At 50.2% G+C, this 21,864-nt stretch overlaps 1 protein-coding gene across 2 annotated transcripts; it reads right to left on the bottom strand.

The window, feature by feature from the left end:
- Window positions 1-1,403: 1,403 nt before the first annotated feature.
- On the bottom strand, window positions 1,404-13,614 carry VPS4A (vacuolar protein sorting 4 homolog A). Of its 2 annotated transcripts, none has more exons than XM_045815063.2 (11): window positions 13,432-13,614; window positions 9,192-9,303; window positions 8,960-9,107; window positions 7,523-7,584; window positions 7,287-7,406; window positions 6,623-6,779; window positions 5,939-6,087; window positions 5,482-5,563; window positions 5,032-5,251; window positions 3,000-3,140; window positions 1,404-2,274 (listed from the first exon to the last, which is right to left on the bottom strand). In XM_045815063.2, exons 1-11 carry the CDS (start codon window positions 13,450-13,452, stop codon window positions 2,173-2,175), a joined length of 1,314 nt encoding a protein of 437 aa, XP_045671019.1. In that variant the 5' UTR covers window positions 13,453-13,614; the 3' UTR covers window positions 1,404-2,172. The 2 variants fall into 2 exon arrangements, with proteins under 2 accessions (XP_045671019.1, XP_045671020.1); XM_045815064.2 differs by having other exon boundaries at window positions 7,523-7,581.
- Window positions 13,615-21,864: the final 8,250 nt, after the last annotated feature.

Below are 21,864 nucleotides of genomic sequence, written 5' to 3'. Positions count from 1 at the left end.
AATTTCAGAGTTAGCATTTAGGGGAGGAAATGCCTCTGCAACGTGAATGGTGAGGGCACGCACCAGTCTGAGGTGACCAGCCTCACATATGACTGGGATACTCATCACCCTGCATCCTATCACTGGGGCGTGGAGAGAGGAATAGAGAGGCATGACAGCTGTGACAGCTGTGACCAGAGCAATGAAGATGAACCACAGCAGCCCCAGTTTCTGTTAACCCCTGTGACTTGTTAAGGTGAGCAGTAGAAAGGAAGATTTTTAAAAAATAAAGCAAGCAAGGACTTTCTGATTCAAGTAAAGGTGACTGGAGGTAGAATAAGAAAACACAAGTAGCTAAAGTGAAATAGTACGAGCGGGGCAGTGTCCTGTTCACAAACAGTAACTGGTGGCTGGGGGCACATAACTAAAGCGAGAGCCATGGAACTCCTGAGCGACAAAGATGCCAGCCACAGCTGCTGCAAAGGCGTCACCTGGCCAGGCTTGCCAAGGCACCTGGCATTGAGACACAGCTAACGTACCCACACTGCAGAGGTGCACTTGGGCCTGAGCCTTCAAGGAACCCCACAAAAAGTTGGCTCAATTCAGCAGCCATTCCTAACCAAATCAAAGACCACTGCAGTGCAAGGCTACTGTGATCTAAGAGTTGGCCACCTCATCAGTTCTGGACAAGCTGGGTTTTAATAAGACCTGGAGCAATAATCACAGCTTTTGGGGGGGGGGGGGAGGGAAACTAGACCAAGCTTTTGGGGGGGTGGGAGGGAAGCTAGACCAAGCCGTTGGCAGGCCTTTTGTGTATTCACTCGCAAGCAGTCAAGGAGCACAGCCTCCTACTCAGCATTTCTAGGGCTGCCAGCTCTAGAGCCTTGGGGGTTGGGGGAGGGGGTCTCAGGATCAGGAGTCACAACTTCAAATGCCCACAGGGCTGGGCAGGCAACCCGAAGAGGTGAAGCAGTCCATGTGGGGATGGGTGAGCTGGAGAGTGTTCTGCTTCTGAATAGGGCAGTCCCTGCTCAGCTGTGGCTGACAGGCTGCCTCGTGGGGACGCAGGCCCGGCACTGCCTAATCTCCCAGAAGCCAGAAATCTGAATTTTTACATCAATTCTCAATTTTTCAATGTTGGCAGCAGACCAAGCCAAACACAGCTGCAGCCACATCTGGGCCGCAGGCCTCCCAGTCTGCAGGAAGAACTGTCCAGGTGCCACATGTGCAAGGCCCCGGGGGTGTGGGAGGGGAGGTCTGGGCAGTCAGACCTGAGAACAGGCCTGGGAACTTCGGCAGGTGGCAATAGTCTCCTCTGATGAAGAGAAGAACCCGGAGAGAAAACCGGGGGGTCTTTCTAATGGAACCAAGCATGGCCTTCAAGGAGCTCAGATAAGAATCAAAGATGAAATCACTCAGGTGGCTCAAGAGGGAAAAGATTTATTAGCCCATTTCCAGGGCAGAGGGCCAGGGGCAATGGCAGGGTTCGGTGTTCTCACATTCAGAGGGAAGAAAAGGCAGCAGTAAAACCCACCTGACTGCCTTCGCTCATTCTGATCTACACAGCTTTGTGCTCACAAAAACCATCCTCTCCTCCTGCAGGGAGGACACAGGGCCCAGGATGCTGACCTAGGAGGGTGGGAATGGCTTGGTTTTACTCTTGGCCTTTACAGGCAGGGCTTGGGCTGACAACTCAGGGCACTGGCCATTGTGTTCACAAGGAGTAAAACCTGGGTTAGAAAGGACAGGTGAGGGAGCTGGCAAGCCATTTTGAAGGTCTGCAACAACCCCACAGTGTGGTTGCTCCCATTCCTTGACGCTTCTGGGAGATTTTAACTTTATTTATAAACAAGACAAAAATCCAAGCAGCATTAATTTAAGGGAACAAAGAAAGGTTTAAAAAAAAACCAAAACCCACAGAGAGGCAGGACAAGGAGTTGGTGAGCATCCAGAAGAGGAGGAGAGAAGTAGGAAGAACCAGTATTCCACCCAGTGCTGAATGTGCTTCTGTGTCTCTGCGGCCCGGGAGGCCCTTCCTTCCTGCTCCCCGGCCTGCGGCCAGACAGCAGAGGGGATGCTGCAGGGACGTGAGGACGGGCCCCGGAGCGCTATCTGGCCACTGACATAGGGAGTGCCGTGGATTTATTACCCCAATCAACCTCCCACCTTCACCATCACCAAGTGAAGAAATTTTTAACTCTCCTGTCCAAAGTCCTCTGAGAATTTCTTCACTTTCAGGAGGTCATCTGCATTCACGGTGGGCCGAGTGGTGGCCAGAGACCGGAGCATGTCCGACTGCAAAGACAAGGGCACGGAGCTGAGGAAGAGCCAGGCCCCAGGTCCCCAGCCTCCCTGTGTCGCAGACCCATGGGGTCCAGCAGGAAGAGGCCAGTGTTCCCGGTCACTCCCAGCCCCAAACGCAAAGCTCCCTCTGGTTGCCTGGGGCCTGCCTGAATGTCTCCTGTGACAGGACCACTCTTCCCTCCTGAGGCGGCTCATGTCGTTTCCAAACAGGCCTACTTCTCATCGGAGAGAATCCAAGCTCCCTCATGTCTTAACTCCTGGGAGAAGCTCGTTCTGAGTGCACACCCACCACAGCAGCCACACTGGCAGACACCTGCCCCACATGACAGGCAAGACCATCGGGAAGACCAGGATGAGGAGAAGGCAAGACTAGTCCCATGAGGCTGCCTGTGCAAGGGCATCAAAGCAAACTGCCGACAGACACTTGCTGCCTCCTTCTGGGCACAAAAGCCAAACCCATGGAATGATGTAGTCACACCAGCGGGCCTTTATTCTTGCTAAAGAAAATAAAATGCTCATGCTATGGCCTCCATCCTGGGCCTCCACTAAGTCTAACAGCAGGAGCCCCAGCTACCCCGAGCCCCAAAGGCCATTCTCTGTTTCAGAAGAGCCACAACAGCCCAGGACAGAGAAGGGGAGAAGCCTATTTTTATTTTCAGACCCAAGACCCCAGTTTTCTGGGCTCTGTGTAGTCCCTCTCCCAGCCGGCCACTTACCATGCAAACCACAGGCTCTAAGAGTTTGTCACCAGGGACATCCATCCAAGTCATCTCCATGGCCCCTGGGTCCCCTGGTGAGCACGGGGTCAGGAGGTCATCTATCATAACGCCAGGGTTGGTGCGGGAAGGGCCACAGACCTGAAATCAAATAGGAGTTTGGCTGGAGGGGTTGCACCTCGGTGCTTAGGGAAGGGACAGGATGCCTCAGGTTTCAGAGTCCTGAAGAGAAGGTAGCGGTAGGGGATGAATCCATGCCTGGCTTGTAGGTCATCAGTCTGAGAAGAGAACGACTTCTTCAGAACGCCGAGGCGGGCAGTCTAAGTAGCTCAAAGGAGGATTTCAGAGGTTTGTGATTAGCATGATATTCCAGGCACTGTTCTCCAGAATCTCAATTTGTGGCCCAAAATGTCTTGGTATCTTCCACTTCCTAATTCCATCAGATCTCACCACAAATGTAGTGACATCAAAAATGTTTTTCTAACCATAGTTGCTTTATTGGCAACATCCCCCCAAATATCCCCAAGGCTAATTCCCTCACCTCCTTCAACTCTTAACTCAAATGCCACCTCGGGTGGCCTATCCTTTAAGAATACAACCTGCCTTGGGGCGCCTGGATGGCTCAGTCAGTTAAGCACCTGACTCTTGATTTCAACTCAGGTCACGATCTCAGGGTTGTGAGATCAAGGCCTGCATTGGGCTCCTCAATAGGCATGGAGTCTGCTTAAGATTCTCTCCCTCTCCCTCTGCCCTCCCCACTGCTCCCCACTGCCCCCCCCCACCACGCTCACTCACTCACTCCTAAAAAATTTTTAAAAAAGGGGGGAGTGGAAAGAATATGAGATAAAAAAAAAAAAAAAGAAGGGGGCGACTAGGTGGCTCAGTTGTTAAGCATCTGCCTTTGGCTCAGGTCATGATCCCAGAGTCCTGGGATCGAGCCCCACATCAGGCTCCCTGCTCATCAGGAAGCCTGCTTCTCCCTTTCCCACTCCCCCTGCTTATGTTCCCTCTCTCACTGTCTCTCTGTCAAATAAATAAATAAAATCTAAAAAAAAATTAAAAAAATAAAATTATTGTAGAAACGTGGGCATTTTTCATTAAAAAAAAAAGAATACAACTTGCCCAGGGGCACCTGGGTGGCACAGTCAGTTAAGTATCCAACTCCTGATTTCGGCTCAGGTCATGATCTCAGGGTTGTGAGACACAGCAGGGAGTTGCTTGGGATTCTCTCTCCCTCTGCCCCCCTACCCCCACTCACTCACTCTCTCAAATAAATAAATCTTTGTTTTTTTAAAGAATATAACCTGCCCACCCAACTCCAAACTTCAGAAACACCAGACTTCATCCCCTGCTCTGACCTCCCCCTCATCACCCTCTAAGAAATGAGTATCTCCTCAACTAGTGAAGAGGCTCCCATAGGGCAGGGATTTTTGTCTGCTGTGGTCACAAATGTCTCCCCAGGTCCTAGAACAGCACCAGGCGCACAGCAGGACCCTCAGCAGACACTCGACAGAGACACACTGTGTAAGAGGAGCTCCTCCTTAGAGCGGGTGATTTTGTACCCACCGATTCTTCAGACACTGAGGGGGGTCCCCACACATGACAGCATAGCACTGACTGTGGAGGTGGCAGAGGTGACTGGCATGGTGCCGTGTCCTCTGGCTTCACACAATCTGAGATGGTCACATTCGAGTAAGAAGAACTATAGGGAAAGAGAGCAGGTGCAACCCCAGACCCTGGAGCCAGAGGGCTCACTTTGTACTTGTGCTTGGTTCTCCAGGAGACTAAAGATCTATCACCTTAGCAGCTGAGGAACTGGCAAAGAAAGCTGATATTCCCATTCCTGTGACACTTTCTAAGCAACTCTTTGCTGGCCCATTCCCGCCCACCTTTTTTAAAGTAGGCTCCACTCCTGGTGTGGAGCCCGATGTGGGGCTTAAACTCACAACCCCGAACAACAGAGCAAGACCAGAGCTGAGATCGAGAGTCGGATGCTTCACCAACTGAGCCACCTGGGTGTCCCTCCACTCACCTTTTTGAAGTGTGTTGCTGACTGAACTTTTCTGACAGGCTGCATGAGGGAGTCCCGCACAATGATGCTGATGTCGGCACCTGAGTAGCCTTCCGTCTTCCGGGCCAGCTCATGGATGTTGGCATCCGTAAGGTTGTGGGGAGTGCTCCCCAGATGCAACCGGAACATCTGGGCACGGGCAGCCTCCTCAGGCAGCGGGATGTAAATCCTCTTTTCAAACCTAGAGAGCCAAGCACATGGCAGGACTTGAGAAGAGATGGCCTAACAGTCTTCATGGAGATGGGCGCTGGGGCCCTCCAGAAGCTGGCTTCCCTTAGGACTCTGCTCACCATGCAGACATGAAGAAGCCTCCAGGGAAATGGAGTCAGGTTGCACCCACAACTGCCATCAGCAGGCTGACTACGGCTGGAGAAAGACCTCAGCCCCTGGTTTCTACTGGGGAAGACTCACCTCCTTCTAATGGCTGAATCCAACACCCAGGGGATGTTTGTGGCACCAAGAACCAGAGTCCCATCGTTGTTATTCCCTACCCCTATGGAGAAAGGGAAACACAGACGCTGACTCAGAACACCTGCAAGGATCGGGGAGCTTCTGGGGGAAGCACCTCAGGGCCTTTGTGTGTTCTGATCTGGGGCCAGCCCCGTGCCACCACCAGCAGGGCCCCAACCAGCTCTGCTGGGCCAAGAGCCTTCTCTGAAGCCCTGCCGGCCTCGGGAAGGGCAGAGGGCTGGTGGGCAAAGGCTGTGGAAACCTCTCTGCAGGCCTGTGCAGATGGAGCTGAGGACAGCTGCTGACATTTTCCCTCCATCTTAAGGATTATCAAATCCAGCCGCAACGAAATCATGAAGCCCTGGGCTGGCTGCAGGCGGACCGAGAACCGGGGAGGGCACCCCGCACTGGCACGCACCCTGCATCTGCACCAAGAACTCCGTTTTGATCCTTCGGGCGGCCTCGCTCTCATTTTCATTGCGGGACCCGCAGAGGGAATCCACCTCATCGATGAAGATGATGGAGGGCTTATGCTGCCTGGCCAGCTCAAACAGGTTCTTGACTAGCCTGTGAAGGTGACAAGTGGGGCTGGGATCAGGACACCCACACACATCCCAGCCAGGGGCCCAGTCTCTGCTTCTCTTTGCCCTTCCCACAGGCAGCTCAAGACTCCAGTCATGCTTGGATTTCAGCGACAGTGGTCCTCACAGTTCACATGGCAGCACTGTACCATGAGCAAAAGCCAGTCTTGGCAACAGCCCCACTCATTAGCTCTGGATTTAGGACAAGTCACTTACCCTCCTCTCAGCCTGTGTCACCCTCTGCAAAACAGGAGTCGGTGTGGAAAATAACTGAACTACGTGAAGTCCCTAACAGAGGATACCCACCTGATACCTAAAGATTGTGAGGGCCTTTGCCTTCCCTTCATGAGGACTCCTCTCCCCCAAGCACCCATTCAGTCGCAGCAGGCCTTGTCAGGACAGCGTCCCACCCAACAAGCTAGCAGGGTTCCCCTCTGCTGGCGACTTCTCCCTGACACCCAACAGTGGTTCCTCGGGGTGGTGGCTCAAGGGCAGGGATGCAGGCCTGGCAGTTGACTTACTTCTCACTCTCCCCCAACCACTTAGACATCAAGTCTGAGGAGGACACAGAGAAGAAGGTGGAGTTGTTGGCCTCTGTGGCCACCGCTTTGGCCAGGTAGGATTTCCCCGTGCCAGGGGGTCCAAAGAGCAGTATCCCTCGCCAAGGTGTACGCTTGCCTACAACAAAGAATAAACTGAGGTGAGCTTCCTCCTGGCTTGGGAAAGGGAACAGAAAAAAGCAGAGGGGACTGAGTAGTAAGTACAGTCAGAAGAGAAAAGTTCTACAAGACAACTGATTCTAGAAGCAAAGGAATAAAGGGAACTGAATTACCCGCTGAGAACCTGCTCCTAGCCCTGGCTCATGACCCCCAAAACCTTGCGAAGTGACACCGGCTGGCACTGGTTCCTGACCCTAAGCCCCCATGGGGATGGTCAAGTCACAGTTCTAGTCGCAAAGGTGTTTCTGACACGGGAGAGGAGCCAAGGAGCAGATGACTGTGATGAGTAGACCCTGGGGACTCTCTCGACTGAGAGCCCTGAGAGGGAAGGTTGGGCCCTCACCCTGAGGGCCAGGAGAGCTGAGTGGCCACCTGCTCCTGGACACCTTCAGAGCGGGAGCGCTGGGCTGGCTTCTGCAGAAGCTTGCTATTTTTACATCTGGGCCTAACGTAGCTCAACTCTTACCTGTGAACAAGTGTGGAAATTTAATTGGCAAAATGACAGCTTCTTTGAGGGCCTCCTTGGCCCCCTCCAGGCCAGCCACATCATTCCACCGAATGTTGGGCTTCTCCATCACAACAGCACCTGCAAGAGGCAAGCAGAGCCTTCGACCTGGAGCCCAACTGACGAGTCTGGGCCGACTCTGCAGCGGGCCCTCGCCACAGCCGCCTCCCACTGCCACGGGGCCATGGGCCTCTTACCCATCAGTTGTTCTTGCAATTTCTTTTTCTCTGGATTATCCCCTTCACTGTCACTATCACTGCTGGGAAAGGAGACAGAAGACGACAGGCTAAAGCAAGAGGCAGGTGGCAAGGAGGCTCTGAGAGCAAGGCCAGGTGCTGGCTGCTGGCTTGGCGGTAGAGAGCCACCTGCCCTGCTCAACAGTGGTGAGAGACCCACAAGCAGGGACCTCAAGGATGTTCAGACCACCTGTTACCGACACTCCCTTCCACCTCTTCCAGGAAACCCTCCCGTAACCCATCCTTGTTTCTTCATTAAGGAAGTAACAACAGAGATGCATGCCCTCTCTAGAAGGCTGGTGAGGGACATGTGCTCTGGCTGGACTTCAACAGCTGGGTGGGCAACCGGAGCGGTCACTCGCCTTTCACACAGATACACAACCAGACAGCAAGTGGCTGTGACTCAGAGAAGAGGTGAAGTTTAAAGAGGGGAACCTGGGAAGGGAACACAGTCACTGGTCTCACCCCAGGGCCAATCCCTAATGGGACAGAAGTGATCAGCCATCCTCAGAACTCTTCCCGCCCTCCCGAGGACGCTTCACCTCCTGCCCTTCCTCTTCCCTTCCCAGAGCATGTCTCTCTCCCTGGGGAACCCTGTCCACCCAGGGCGCAGAGCCCCTCAGCTCTGGTGGGGCGGCAGACACACGACCCGCCTGTCTCTTGCTCTGTGACCCTCCCACCTGGGACCCTCCCCTTCGCCTCCAGGACACCACTGGCCTGTACACTCAGCAAACTGGAATCTGTGTGGTGGGCAAACCACAAATGTGAGGAAAGAGGCTGCAGAGCGAACACGGGCTTTGGAGTGGGACACAGAAGCCCTGCGTGTGGGTCCAGACTCCATCCAGTGCCAGCTCTGTGACCTGGGCCATCCCTGAACTTGATCTGCTGCCTCATCTGTCAGATGAAGACAGTAACTCTGATCGTCCCAGCAGCTGACGCTTATTCCATCCTCACTGCGCACCTCGCTTTATTTGTGGGGCTTTACCCACATCATCTCATCCGCTCCTCAGAGCAACGCTGGGCGGGAGGGCGCAATATCTTTCTTCTACAGAAGAGGAGCCTGGAAGCACAGGGGGTCATGGCACATGTCTGTGGTCACCCGGCTAGGAAGTGGCAGCACCGGGACGTACCCTGAGAGTCCGACTGCAGAATCCCAGGCTTGTAACCTCCCTGCTGGCTCGAGTTGCCCTCACCGCTTTTCTGTGAGGAACCAATGAGACACCGTCCAAAAAGTATTGTGCAAAGTGCCCGACAAAAGCAGCTAGGGGCATTATCACTATGAGTGGAATTCCCCCAAAGGAAGGCAGCATGAGCACCAGGAATGGCAGCAACACAGGAAAAGGACACATGCTCAGGGGTCTCTGGTCCCAGCTGGGTCCTCCACTCCTCTGTACTCACCCCTTGCTCTCACTCTGATTTTCTTTGACTGGCTTCTTGCCATGCTTCTCTTTGTTTCGTAAATAATCCTTCAGCTTCTCTGCCCGGTCTAGGTACTGCATGCACTTCGCTCGAATGCTCTCCTTGGCCTTGTCGCTGTGTGCCTCATCTGCAAAAGGGGAAGTGGCGAGGGTGTACCTACCCTGCTCTCACAGGGGCTCTGCAGTCGGGGAGGGCCCTGCGTGTGACTCACATTTGATAGCGTGTAGGAAATACTCCACGGCATGCTGGTAGAGCCGGAGTGCCTCCTCGTAATTCTTGGCTTTATCCTCTTCTGTGGCTTTCGTCACCAGATCAATGGCTTTCTGGAAAGGCGAAGCAAATACCTCAGTGCTTCCCAAGAGACCAAAAATCCCTTAGGGTCCTAGGGCAGCATGAATCCTGCGGATCTGTTAGTCGCACACCATTATGTTGGCCTATTTTTCCAACATCAACTAGAAGCCTTGAAAGGAAGCTTTAAAAGACAGCCATCGCTCTTCACAGCACACTCATACAGCTGAAAGCAACCTCCTTCTCGGATTCACTCTGGATTTCCGTAAGTGGAAACCTGACCAAATATCTCAGGTTAGGGCTCAAGGGGAGAATCCACTTTCTATTCCTTGCCTCAAGGGAAAGAAAAATGGCCCTGGACCCAGAGCCTGGAATAGGAGAAACATCAGAACCAACTGACTGCTGTGCTGCTTAGCACGAAGGCCAGAAACCGCACTTGATGCCAGCCCTGAGTTCTACGAGACCCATCGAAGGGATCTCTACTTCCTCCTACCAGCCCAGCCTGCTTCCTGTGGTGAAAAGAGAAGAGGTTTTCCTAAATTTGCTACTTAGGGGAGGGATGCTTAGACACATGGGTCAGTATACCAGTAGCTCTAGTAAGAAAAGCGCTTGCTGGCACACCTAGGTGGCTCAGTCAGTTAAGCGTCCGACTTGGTTTCTACTCAGGTCATGATGTCAGGGTAGAGGGATCAAGCCCTGCATCCGGCGCCGTGCTCAGCAGGGAGTCTGCTTAAAGATTCTCTCCCTCTGTCCCTCCCCCCACGGGCATATGCTTGAGCTCTCTAAAATACATAAATCAAGAAAGAAAGAAAGAAAGAAAGAAAGAGAGAGAGAGAGAGAGAGAGAAAGAAAGAAAGAAAGAAAGAAAGAAAGAAAGAAAGAAAGAAAGAAAGAAAGAAAGAAAAGAAAGAAAAGAAAGAGAAAAGGGCTTGCTTACTCCAAAGACATATATGTGCTGCCAACTGAAGGGAATGGTCCTCTGGAATCTTCTAAGAAGTCTGTGAGAATATCTTTGTGAATCTCACAAATCCTGTAGACCTGTGCTCTAGGACTAAACTCCAAGCACGCTGGATCTTTCAGGCAGCTGCCCCACACCTACATATCCAGTTTTAGAAACCATGGCTTGGGGCGCCTGGGTGGCTCAGTCGTTAGGCGTCTGCCTCTGGCTCAGGGCGTGATCCCCGCGTTCTGGGATCAAGCCCCACAGAAGGCTCCTCCACTGGGAGGCTGCTTCTTCCTCTCCCACTCCCCCTGCTTGTGTTCCCTCTCTCTCTGTCTCTCTCTCTGTCAAATAAATAAATAAAATCTTAAAAAAAAAAAAAAAAAAAAGAAACCATGGCTTCACCAACCCAGGAAGCATTACCCGAATTATCCTCCTCAAGCTGATCTGCACTAGACACCAGGCCAGCAGATCCCACTGTATACACACAGTTCCGTCCACAGCAAACAATAAACCTCCTGACCAGCTCTTGGCAGGGCTCAGGCATTTGTGCAGCCCTGCCTCATCTGAAAGTAAGAAGTCTCAGAAAGGCACAGCTAGCTCTACAAAACTAACAGACTGGAGTAGGTTAGGCCAGGTTGATGATAAATGAACTCACCAGGTTGACGAGATGAGGAAAGGTGAAAGAGGGTTGCTGGCTACTATTTTCAAGCTCAGCTACCTCCATCACCTACAAATAGAGAATGGCCAGGAGTCCAGAACCTTCCTGGACGATTAGCTTAAACACAAGCTTCGCAGGTCTACTCTCCCCCAACAACCCCACTCTTCCTATGAGACAATGAAACGAGTTCTCCTGTCCCTGATGGCTTCTCTTCTCCAGAATAAACATGCCCAGTATGCCTTCCTCCTGGGGTCTGTCCTTTTGAAAGGCAGGGTCAGAACAATACTCAAGGGATGCTCTGCCTCCCCCCTTGAGATACTTTATTAATTAATGCACCTAAGGGCACATTAGATCTTTTTGGCAACTGCATGTGATGTTTCACAGGCAAGAGGCCTCAGCTGCAATTTGAAGAATAGTTTTGCATAACACAAGGGTGAGGTGATAAATAAAACTGCCAGCCTGCCGCATCTCTAGTAACACATATGGCAAGGATGAGGATGAAGGACAAGGCTAAGGAAGACGTGCTAACAGAAGAGCTGGCAAACTGTAAAGGACCAGATGGTAAATAGGTTAGACTTTCCTGGCCATACAATCTCTGTAGCAACTGCTCAACTCTGCCTTTGTAGCCCAAAAGCAGCCATAGAAAATACGTAAATGAAGGAGTAGGAATGTGTTCCAATAAAACTTTATTTATAGACACCGAAATTTAAATTTCATGATTTTCACGTGTCGTGAGATATCTTTTCCCAGCCTTTTAAAAACATAAAAACCTACGACATTATGTTAAGTGAGAGAAGCCAGTCACAAAGGACCACATATTGTATGATTCCAGTTACATAAAATGCCCAGAATAGGGGCGCCTGGTGGCACAGTTGGTTGAACATCCGACTCTTGGTTTCTGCTCGTTTGGTGATCTCGGGGTCATGGGATCGAGCCCCGCATCGGTTCCGTGCTTAGCAAGGAGTCTGCTTGAGTTTCTTTTTCCCTCTCCCTCAGCCCTTCCCCCTCTCTAAAATAAATCTTCTTTTAATAAATGAATCTTTTAATCTTTTAATAAATGAACAAATAAATAAAGTGTCCAGAATAGGCAAATCCATGGGGAGAGAAATTAGCTGAGTGTTTGCCCAGAGCTGGGAGAGATACATGGTTTGTGGGGTTGACTGTAAAGGGTGTGGAGTTTCTTTTTGGGGTGATGAAAATGTTCTAAAAGCGTGGTGATGGTTGCACAACTCTGAATATACTAAGAGCCACTGAATTGTATACTTTAAATGTGTGAATTGTGTGGTGAGTTATATCTTAATAAAGCTTTTCTTTTTAAGATTTATTTCTTTTAGAGAGAGAAAGAGAGCGTGAACAGGAGAAATGGCAGAAGGAGAGAATCTTCAAGTAGACACCCTGCTGAGCATGGAGCAGATGCAAGGCTCCATCTCAGGACCCTGAGATCATGACCTGAGCCAAAATCAACAGTCAGAGGCTTAACCGACTAAGCCACGCAGGCGCCCCTTAATAAAACTTTAACAGAAATGTAAAAACATTCTTAGCTCACAGACAAAAATTGTCTGGGCAGATGGGATCTGCAGGCGAAGTTTACAAACCCCTCTGATAACAGATCAGAGTTTTTGCTGGTGGATGGTGGGGGTCTGGCTTTGGACTCTAGTTAATCCCTGGCCAAGTAGCCCAGTTTATTCCATGCCTCTGTTTCCACTATTTCCTCCACCTTCAGATATCTGAGTACTACCCAACCTTTCCAGATCCAGGCAAACGCCCCTTCTTCCATGAAATCTTGCCTAACTCCTTCACAGGCTTTATCGTGAGCATTTACTACGTAGCAGACACTGTGCTAAGAAGGCTTCACCTGAATTACTCAACCCAGGGCCACTGTCACAACAACCCTACAGGGTATTACCCCATTTCCCTGACAGGAAACCCGAAATTCTAGGATCAAGGTAACTAGCCCAAGGTCACATGCGAGTGAGTGGCAAAGCCAAGACTGAAGCCCAGGTCGGAGGCCTGGGCATGTTTCTGTTTGCCGTCCCAGGAGGACGGCAGCACCTGGAGGATGGGTCAGTCATGCATCCAGGTGGCGCCACCCCAGCACCACCAGGCAAGACCTAGGGAATGAATGAAGGGTCGCTGGTCCACAGGAGGAAATCCGAGCCTGGGGAAGGAGCGGGCCCTCGTCCTAAGGGAAGCAGGAGGAGGAGGGAGATCAAGGGGCCCGACTGCGGGGCCGAGCTTTCCAGGCGGCGCCTGTGCTGTCCGCAGGAGGCTGATCCCCGCGGCGGTACCGGGGCGCCTCCGGCTGCACGTAGCGGCCTCGGGGCTCGGCCTGGCCCGGGCGGGGTGTGGGGTGGGGGTGGCAGGGGCGCGGGAGTTCTGGACAGGAGACGGCCCATGGCTCTGGGCGCGTGAAAACAGAAACCGGCGGAGGCGGCGACAGGGCGGCGGAGCGAAGGCCGCGGTGCCGGGGTTCCGAGCAGGCCGCCCGCCCGACTGCTGGCTCGCAGGCCCCGCCGCGCCTCCTCCGGCCTCCGGAAGCCGAGCCCGGCCGCGCCGAGGTACCTGGAGGGTTGACGTTGTCATTTCATCTCCTGGGTCCGCCCCACACCCTGCGGCGCTGCTTGCGGCCTCAGTCCGGCCCCGGGGAGCCGAGCTGCTAGGTCGGGCGCGGGGAGCCCGGCGGCTTGGCGCTGGGCGCGGGCAGGGCGGCCGCTCGCAGCCGGAGCAGAGTCCGAGGGCGAGCGAGGAGCGCGGCCCAGAGCGGTCGGACCCGAGCCGCGCTGCTGCCCCCCGGCGGCCACGGCTGGCACTGCAGGCACCGTTCACCCCGGCCAAGGGGCGGACCGGAGGAGGGCCGCGGTGGGGCGGGGCAGGGGGCGTGTCAGAGGCGTATTAGGGGCGGGGAGCCCAGCGAAGGCTGGGGTGGGGTTGGGGGCGGGTCTGGGCGGGTCATAGGGCTACGGGGGCGGGGCCAGAGACAGCGCCGGCTAGAAACCTTAAGTCCTAGGTAAAATAGCTCCTGTAGGACAGTTTTTCTCGCACAGTAAGCCTAACTCCCAAAGCTCTGGGTTTCTGATATTTAATAGGGTATACTAATAATTAGGATCTACCTTGTCTGCCTTTTGGAGGGAATAAATGAGCTAGCTAATGTAAACAGTGTACCCCACACGGGGGACTCAGTCTCTGTAACTAGTATTTTTTAAAAAGAATATTTTTTTTGAGGAGAGCGCGAGCACCAGCGGGGGGAAGGGCATAGGGAGACGGAGACTCTCAAGCAGGATCTATGACCAGCGCAGAGCCAGAAGTGGGGCTGATCTCAGGACCCCAAAATCATGACCCGAGCAGTAATCAAGAGTCAGGCGCTTAGCCGACTGAGCCTCCCAGGCGCCTCCTCTGTTAACTATTATTATGATGCTGGTAGCTCTGTCTAAAGTCAGTTTTTGGTTTTGTTCTTGTTTTTTTTTTTTTTTTTTTAAGATATATTTATCTGAGAGACAGTGAGCGAGAGGCAGAGGGAGAGGGAGAGGGAAAGTAGGCTCCCTGCTGAGCAAGGAGCCTGACCCGCGGCTCCATCCCAGGACCCTGGGGATCATGACCCAAGCCGAAGGCAGACCCTAGCCGACTGAGCCACCCTGCTGCCTCTTTTTGTTTTTTAATATTAACCCTGCCGCTTTTCTCTTTAGAAAAATGGCTTTCTCTTCTTTTTTTTTTAAGATTTTTTTTTTTTTTTTAAGTATTCTCTACACCCAACGTGGGGCTTGAACTTAAGCCGCAAGAGCAAGGGTCACGTGTTCTACCAACTGAGCCAGCCAGGTGCCGCGGGAAAGTGGTTTCCTTAAACCTCCAATGCTGGGGTCTTTAGTACTGTGAACTTCAGTATAGTATATCTGTGCTAGTTTCTGGGGATATAGCAATGATCAAAACAGCTCTAGGGCAGCCTACAGTTTGAGAAGAAAGATAATGTTCATCAAGAAAGGTGACGTAATAAATGTTGAGGCCCATGTGTGAAAATCCATGTGGTATGTGAGAGTCTAACAGGCAACCTGCCCAAGATAGGTGGTCAGCAAAGTCTCCCATTTAAGCAGAGGTTTGAGGGATGAGGCAGGAGAAAGAATACTCCAGGTAGATGAAACAGCCTGTAGAAAGGTCCTGAGGCCCTATGGTAGAGATTTTGGGTTTTATCCTGAGAACAGTGGGAAACTGTTTGTTTTTAAAGATTTTATTTATTTATTTATTTATTTGAGAGAGAGAGAATGAGTGGCCGGGGTGGGGGGGGGAGACGCAGAGGGAAGCCGACTCCCTGCTGATCATGACCTGAGCCAAAACCAAGAGTCAGACGCTTACCCAACTGAGCCACCCAGGTGCCCCTGTTGTTTTTTTTTTTTTTTGATAGGTGACTTTAGCCCTACTATGCAGTACAGCTTACAGGGATGGGGTGGCTATTACACATGAAGTTATTGCTGTAGTCTGGAAGAATGAGGGAAGCCTGCACTAGGGGCAGGGGCATGGAGAGACATACAAAGAATGGAGAGATTTTGGAAACATGGAAATGTTTTAGATTTGGGGTGTGGTAAGGGGCAGGAAGGGACAGAGGTGACTCCTGGGTTACTGGCTTTAGGATCTGGACAGATGGCGGTGCCACTGAGTTAGGGAATACTGAACAGAGACCAGGTTTGGGGGATGGAGGAGTGAGGAAGATCACAAATTTGAGGTGTCTTTGAAACATCAAATTTCAGTTAGACATATGCATGTGGAAGTCAAAATAAAGATGAGGCCGGAGATACACAGCTGAGAGGCATCTGGGTATAGGTGGGGATAAAATCTAGGGCAGAGCAGAGTGGAGGCTGAGGTGAAGGGAGAGCCTAGGACAGAGCTTGGAAGTTTGTCAGCTGACGAGAGGAGGATGAGCCTGCCAAAAAAGCATGGAAGGACAGGTGGAGAGGGAGGATAGCCCCAAGAGTGTTTTGGGAGTCAGGGAAGGAGAGCTGATAAGGAGAGGGAGGACAGTATCTAATGCAGCTGAGGAGGCAAACAGTAATATGAAGACACCAGCCACCTCAGCCAGAGATGTTTAAGTAATGTAATGGAGACGGAAACCATCTCGCAGTGGGCTGGCTGAAGAGTGGGTCACAAGGAGGCACAACTCTTTCAAGAAGTTTGGGGAAGGGACGCCTGGGTGGCTCAGTTGGTTAAGCGTCTGCCTTCAGCTCAGGTCATGATCCCAGGGTCCTGGGATACAGCCCTGCATCAGGCTCCATACCCAAGGGGGAGCCTGTTTCTCCCTCTCTCTCTGCAGCCCCCCTGCTTGTGCCCCCCCACATAAGTAAGTAAAATCGCAAAAAAAAAAAAGTTTGGGGGAAAGAAACGGAGGCCTAGAACATTAGCTGCAGGAGTTGAGGGGTCCAGGAAGGAATGTGTGATGGTTTCTAATGGGATAAGAGTTGAGAATGTTTAAAAATCCAGTAGGAAGGATCTGGTTGAGGAGACTAGTGAATGGGAATGGGATCAAAGCAGAGGTAAGAGGACTGGCTAGGTCAGCTGGAAAGTAACGAGAAGTTGGGAGAGTACCTTTGGGTGGCTGCTGTTTTCTCAGTGAATTAGGAGGAAAGAGAATCCGCTGAGAGAGAGGTGGGAGGCCTAGGGTTCGAGGAGAGTAAAGATAGTTTGAAATCCTTTCTAAGTGACCCAAAAATGAGCAGTGTTAAAGGCACACCTGGTAAAGGTTGGCAACCTCTGTAAATGTATAGCGGTACCAATCCACCTTGAGCTTTCCTCCCCAGGACTCAGCTACTCAGAGAGGTGCAGGAAGATAGCTGGGTTCACCCAGGTGGCGGCTATGAAGGCCGAGCAGCAGGGAATTCACGTGTTTGGGCGAGCGTGGTGCTGCAATGGTAGGCTATGGAATCGGAGCTGGGTACGGTGGGAGACGAATAAGGAGAAGGTAAAAAGAGTCTGTGGACTAACTGAGGACCCAAAAGGTTGAAGGACAGTCCCAGTGAGCACATGCTGGAGAGGGACGCTTCAGTTCCTGATTTTGGCCATGGCTCTGTTCCAGCAGTAACAGTCTAGGGGGTGACTGGGGGAGCAGGATGGCTGAGCTGCAGCAAAAGGGCCATCGTCACACACGAGATGGCTGAAGAACCAAAAGGCCAAGCACAGTGCTGAGCATACCTGTGGACACTGGAGTCAGGATAGTGGAGTGGTCGGACAGGGCTGTGACGAGCCTGGGTGAGACAGGGAGACACACACACGGGACGAGTCATGGCTTCTCGGCTTCCACCCTGAGCACTGCACTTTGAGACACTGACAGAGCTGTGTCGGGCAGGGAGGCGTGTACTCGCTGCCACGCACCTGGCACCGGCGCTGTCCTTTTACATCATTGAGAGGGCAAGGCTGGGTCTTTTCCAGGGCTTGATAGAGACTCACTTAATATTTGCCGGAAGTATTAATAATGAATTCATTCAGAAGTAATAAGTAAGCAAATGAAAGAGAGGGGCCCTAACTGGTGGATGAGAGTGAGGCCGAGTCGAGAGCAGATAAACCCACACACTGGTGGGGCTGTATGCGTTGGAAAACCCTGCAGTTAAGGAGGGCTGGGTTAGTCAGCTAGGGCGGCCATCACAGAATATCACACACTGGGGGTGGGGGGGGGGTGGGGGGGCTTAAACAATAGAAATCAATTGTCTCCACAGTCCTGGAGTCTGGAAGTCCAAGATCAAGGTGTTAGCAGGGTTGGTTTCTTCTGAGGCCTCTTTCCTTGGCTTACAGATGGCCACGCTTTTTCTGTTCTCGCGGGGTCTTTCCTGGGCGCACATGGACCCCTTATCTCTGTCCAAGCTTCCCTGTTTTTCTAAGGACACCAGCTTGGCCAAGCGCCCACCCTAACGGCCTCTTTTTAACTGAATCGCCTCTTTAAAGGCCCTATCTCCAAACACAGTCACATTCTGAGATGTAGGGGGTTGGGCTCAGCCTGTGAACTTGGTGGGGCACAATTCAGCACATAGCAAGGGCTGGGTCTGAGCTCCACTGTCTGTGTTCACCTTCTCTTTTCTCTGCTCATTCAGCTTTCTTGGGACTCTTGGCTTAGCTTCTGTCTTCTGGGAGCTGGCAGTACAGACACTGGCCCCGCTGACAAAGCACAGCTTCCTGAATGAAGTTCCCCGTCCTGGAGGGAAGCTCTGTGCTGAGCAGCTGCTTCTGATGGCAGGAAATGGGGATCTCCTCCCCATCTCACTTGATCACCCACTGTTGACTCTCTCCTTGGAGCAGAGCTTGAAAATAGACTGAGAATCCCTCAGTTCTGCAGTGCTGTTGCCATTGCTAGCAGTGGGGCAGTCAGTGGAGGAGGGAAAGGGGAAATGAAGGCATAAAATATTATTTGTGGGCTGGCACATGGAGCATGTTTAGGCTTCGAAAACCCGAACCAGATCAAGAACTTCATATTCTAACTTTCTCACTGGAGCAGAAATCAGATTCGCAGCTCCCACACATTCGAGCTCCCACGCTTCAGGTAGAAAGTCATTGACTTGCAAATACACGGTTCCATTTGTTCCTTCATGCACAGCACTTTCCCAGATTGGATTCAGCTGATGCTGGCAGTGCGACACTTGTGGTGGACCTGAGCTTGGACCAGTGGGTCAGCACTGCTTAACCAATACAACCTGGTAAAATCAGACTTTACAAACGCCAGCATTCTAGGGCTCCTGCCAAGGAGTGGGTTCTTTGCAATTTTGTTAAGGAACCCTTGAGTAGGGGCCAAGAGGAGTGTTGAAGAAGAGGAATAAAAACTGAGTTCAGGTGAGTTAAGTTTGGAGAGGTAGGGCCAGGGCGAAAGTTCATGCAAAGTGAGTCACCAACACCGAATGAATGGAGCACTGATGATTCCTGATATGATTCCTGAGAAACCATCTCCCCTCCTCTGTGTGACTCAAAGTATACTAAAGCTCAGATGGATCCAGTGATTAAGCTCCTGTCACTGAAAGTCAGTGGTGGAACTAGAACCAAAACTAGGTTTTTAAGAGTTTGGACGTGCCTTACAGCTGCTTAAAAATGACACCAAAAGAGATTGAGGAGACGTGACAACCGAACGCCACATGTGGTCCCGGATAGGATCCTGTGCCAGAAAGGAAAAGGGGACGTTGCTGGGACGACTGGCACCACGTGAATGGGGTCTGTGGCTTGGGTGGTAGTGTCGTGCTGGGGCTGATACCCGGGTGTGTGTGGGGGAGATGAACGTTGGCCATGCAGGAGAGTGTCACTATGTTTGGGAGGGACACACTGAGGATTGAAGGGTGAGAGAGGAACATGTCAGAGAAAGATAAGAGAGGATAACAGAACAAATGTAAAATGCTAACAACTGGGAAATTTGGGTGAAAAGGATGGATGTGGGAGATCTTTGTACTCATTGAAATTTTCCTGTAGGTTTGAAACCATTTAAACGTAAAAATACAAGAAAAAACACAAGTCTAAAAGCATTTTTTTTTATTTACAGTATAAAGGTTACAAAGGTATATATGTATATATATATATAATACCCTTAAGTTACAAATTTTCATTGTAATGTACAATGCTGTATGTCGATGTGCAACTCAAGGGGAAGTGTTGTCTATGCATTTATATTTATAGAGTACACATAAAGCTTTTTTTAATTCTTAAGAACACACATACTGCCCTGTTTTATGCCGTAAGTTTTGATTTGGTAGCCTGGTGATACCAGAGGATTTGAGAACTAAATTTTAAACAACACTTAAAAAGAAGTCTTGTTTAAATACAGGGTTCTAAAAAGAAGAAAAAAACCAGAATATCACATATTTTGATTTCTTGTAGAAGTATTATTCTAGCTTTCTAAGACTTAATACTTAACAAAAATGAAAGTTGTGTGGAACAAGATACATACAAGGGGTATAGTCAGAATTTGCACAGATTAGCCAAAATAGGCCTTCGTAGGTAGTGGTTTGCCACATTATCTTCTGGAAGACCTTGGGTCTGGTACCAAAAGGGAAACAGACTCTTTGGGCACCAAGGTCTTATCATGCTGAACACATCCAACAGATTGTAAACATAATACTGGAGTCTTATGCTGGAGGAAAAAAATACAAAGCCCACACCTGGTCTTGTAATCAGGGTAGACTTGCTACAGGTGTGAAGAATATCGCTGAGATTGATGATCCTGTCAAACCCAAAACTTAGCTGAAATCACTTCCTCTCCCCCAAATTTTAGTAATTCACAAAACAGAGGTGAAAAACACAACTGATACCCTCTAGAACAGGACTATGAAGGAAAGCACTTCTGCCAACCTAGGAGGAACAGACACTTACACGACAATACTCATGTGCTTGTTCCGATAACATAGAATCATTAGCACCTGATTGTCAAAGGGTAGGTTTAAAGTAAAGGCCAACACACTGGAGGCAGGGTCTAATTTGTGTGCACTACTCCGGGATGCTGGAAAACAAAGGGGAAGGAGCCCATGTGACTATGAGCCTGTGCCATTCTAATCACAGATGACTGAGGTACTTTCTGGGTATGATGCAGGGTGCTGCCTTAAAAGCTGACCCTAATAATAAACAGAAGGCAAGGTGGGTGGGAGGTGACTGTCACTGTATGAAAATTATGGAAAAATTCAACTAGCCTCTCTTGTTTCCTTGTTTTCTTGTTGAGTTTGAGTGTCAGAGTGTACCGGAGTAAGTGGAATTTTGCTAGGTTTAAAATATCTTCATTTTGACACACCATTACAAATATTCCTTTTACACGTATAAGGACTTTCAGCAAATGAGACGTTTGAAGGGTGTAAGTGTGGAAATGCATGCATCAGCACAATTTAGAAATAGGGGTAGATGAAATATACATTCAGCTTTGCTATTGATAGTTAAAAGAAGCATTTCTTTAAAGACTTTCCTGTTGATCCACTTTGGGCAACAGAGCTTAAGTTCTGTTGTTGTTGTGATTTATTCCTAGGGATATTCTACATTGTTCTTCTCAAACCGAAGTCTAATTTTTTAAAAAGATTTTTTAAGTAATCTCCACACCCAACATGGGGCTCAAACTCACAATCCCAAGATTAAGAGTCATATGCTCCACCAACTGAGCCAGTCCCCACTAAAGTGTGATTTTGCATTAAAAAAATTAAGCATAATAAAAAGACTGACCTGCTTAAATGTGCTTGGAGTTCTTTCATGTTGGCATGGACCAAAGACCGAGCACCATTTTGAACATTTTCCAGTCAGCCAGAGGAGCAGAACTGCAGAGGTACTTTGGTAACAAAGTATGAAGTGGTTAATTACTTAACCGCTGATTGACAGATGGCATGGTGTAACTGAGAAATAATGGATTATGTGCTACTTGAGGGCTGGAACTTTCTTTTGGACCCTTCAAAGTACCTGATCAATGCTTATTAGATGAAATAATACTTGAATTAATATGTCATTAATTAGCCTTGCAATTTCAGAATTCCTCTATGCCCCCAAAGAACCTTTTGTCTATTCATAAGAGACTTCTATCACTTTGGAAGAGGTGACAGAGCACTCAGGTTCCAAGGGTATAATATGTGACTGGGATAAAGAGGGACTCTAAAACAAAGCATCTGTGTCAATAGCATGGAGGTAACAAAACAACAGAACTGAGGAAGGTACCAGGAATCTACCAGGGTAGCTAATCTTACGATATAATAAAGTATCATTTCTCTATTATAGCTCTTTAGTTTCAACCAATCTATTTTGGAGCAATTCAAGGATTACAGTTCAGATGGTAGATTTTTGTTGAATATGGTCCAATGTTCATTAGAGAGCAAAGAATCATTTGCAAATGGCATTATTTATGAATTACATCAAATGTAGATTGACTTTTAAAACAAGTCTGCTTTGGTTCAGTTACCTCAAGTGGGAAGAATGGAGGTGGCAAGAGATGAAGCTCAAGTTTATCAATTTTGAAACAAAAGAAGAAATCTGGTTAAAATAGTTTGTTGAGTTAATACATAAAAACCATTTCTCCAGTTG

Source organism: Ursus americanus, chromosome 21 (genome assembly GCF_024610735.1).
Source record: "Ursus americanus isolate L20-20 chromosome 21, mUrsAme1.1.p, whole genome shotgun sequence".
Taxonomy (NCBI): domain Eukaryota; kingdom Metazoa; phylum Chordata; class Mammalia; order Carnivora; family Ursidae; genus Ursus; species Ursus americanus.
Note: the sequence above shows the minus strand (reverse complement) of the source record. Positions and strands in the feature narration are given on the sequence as shown.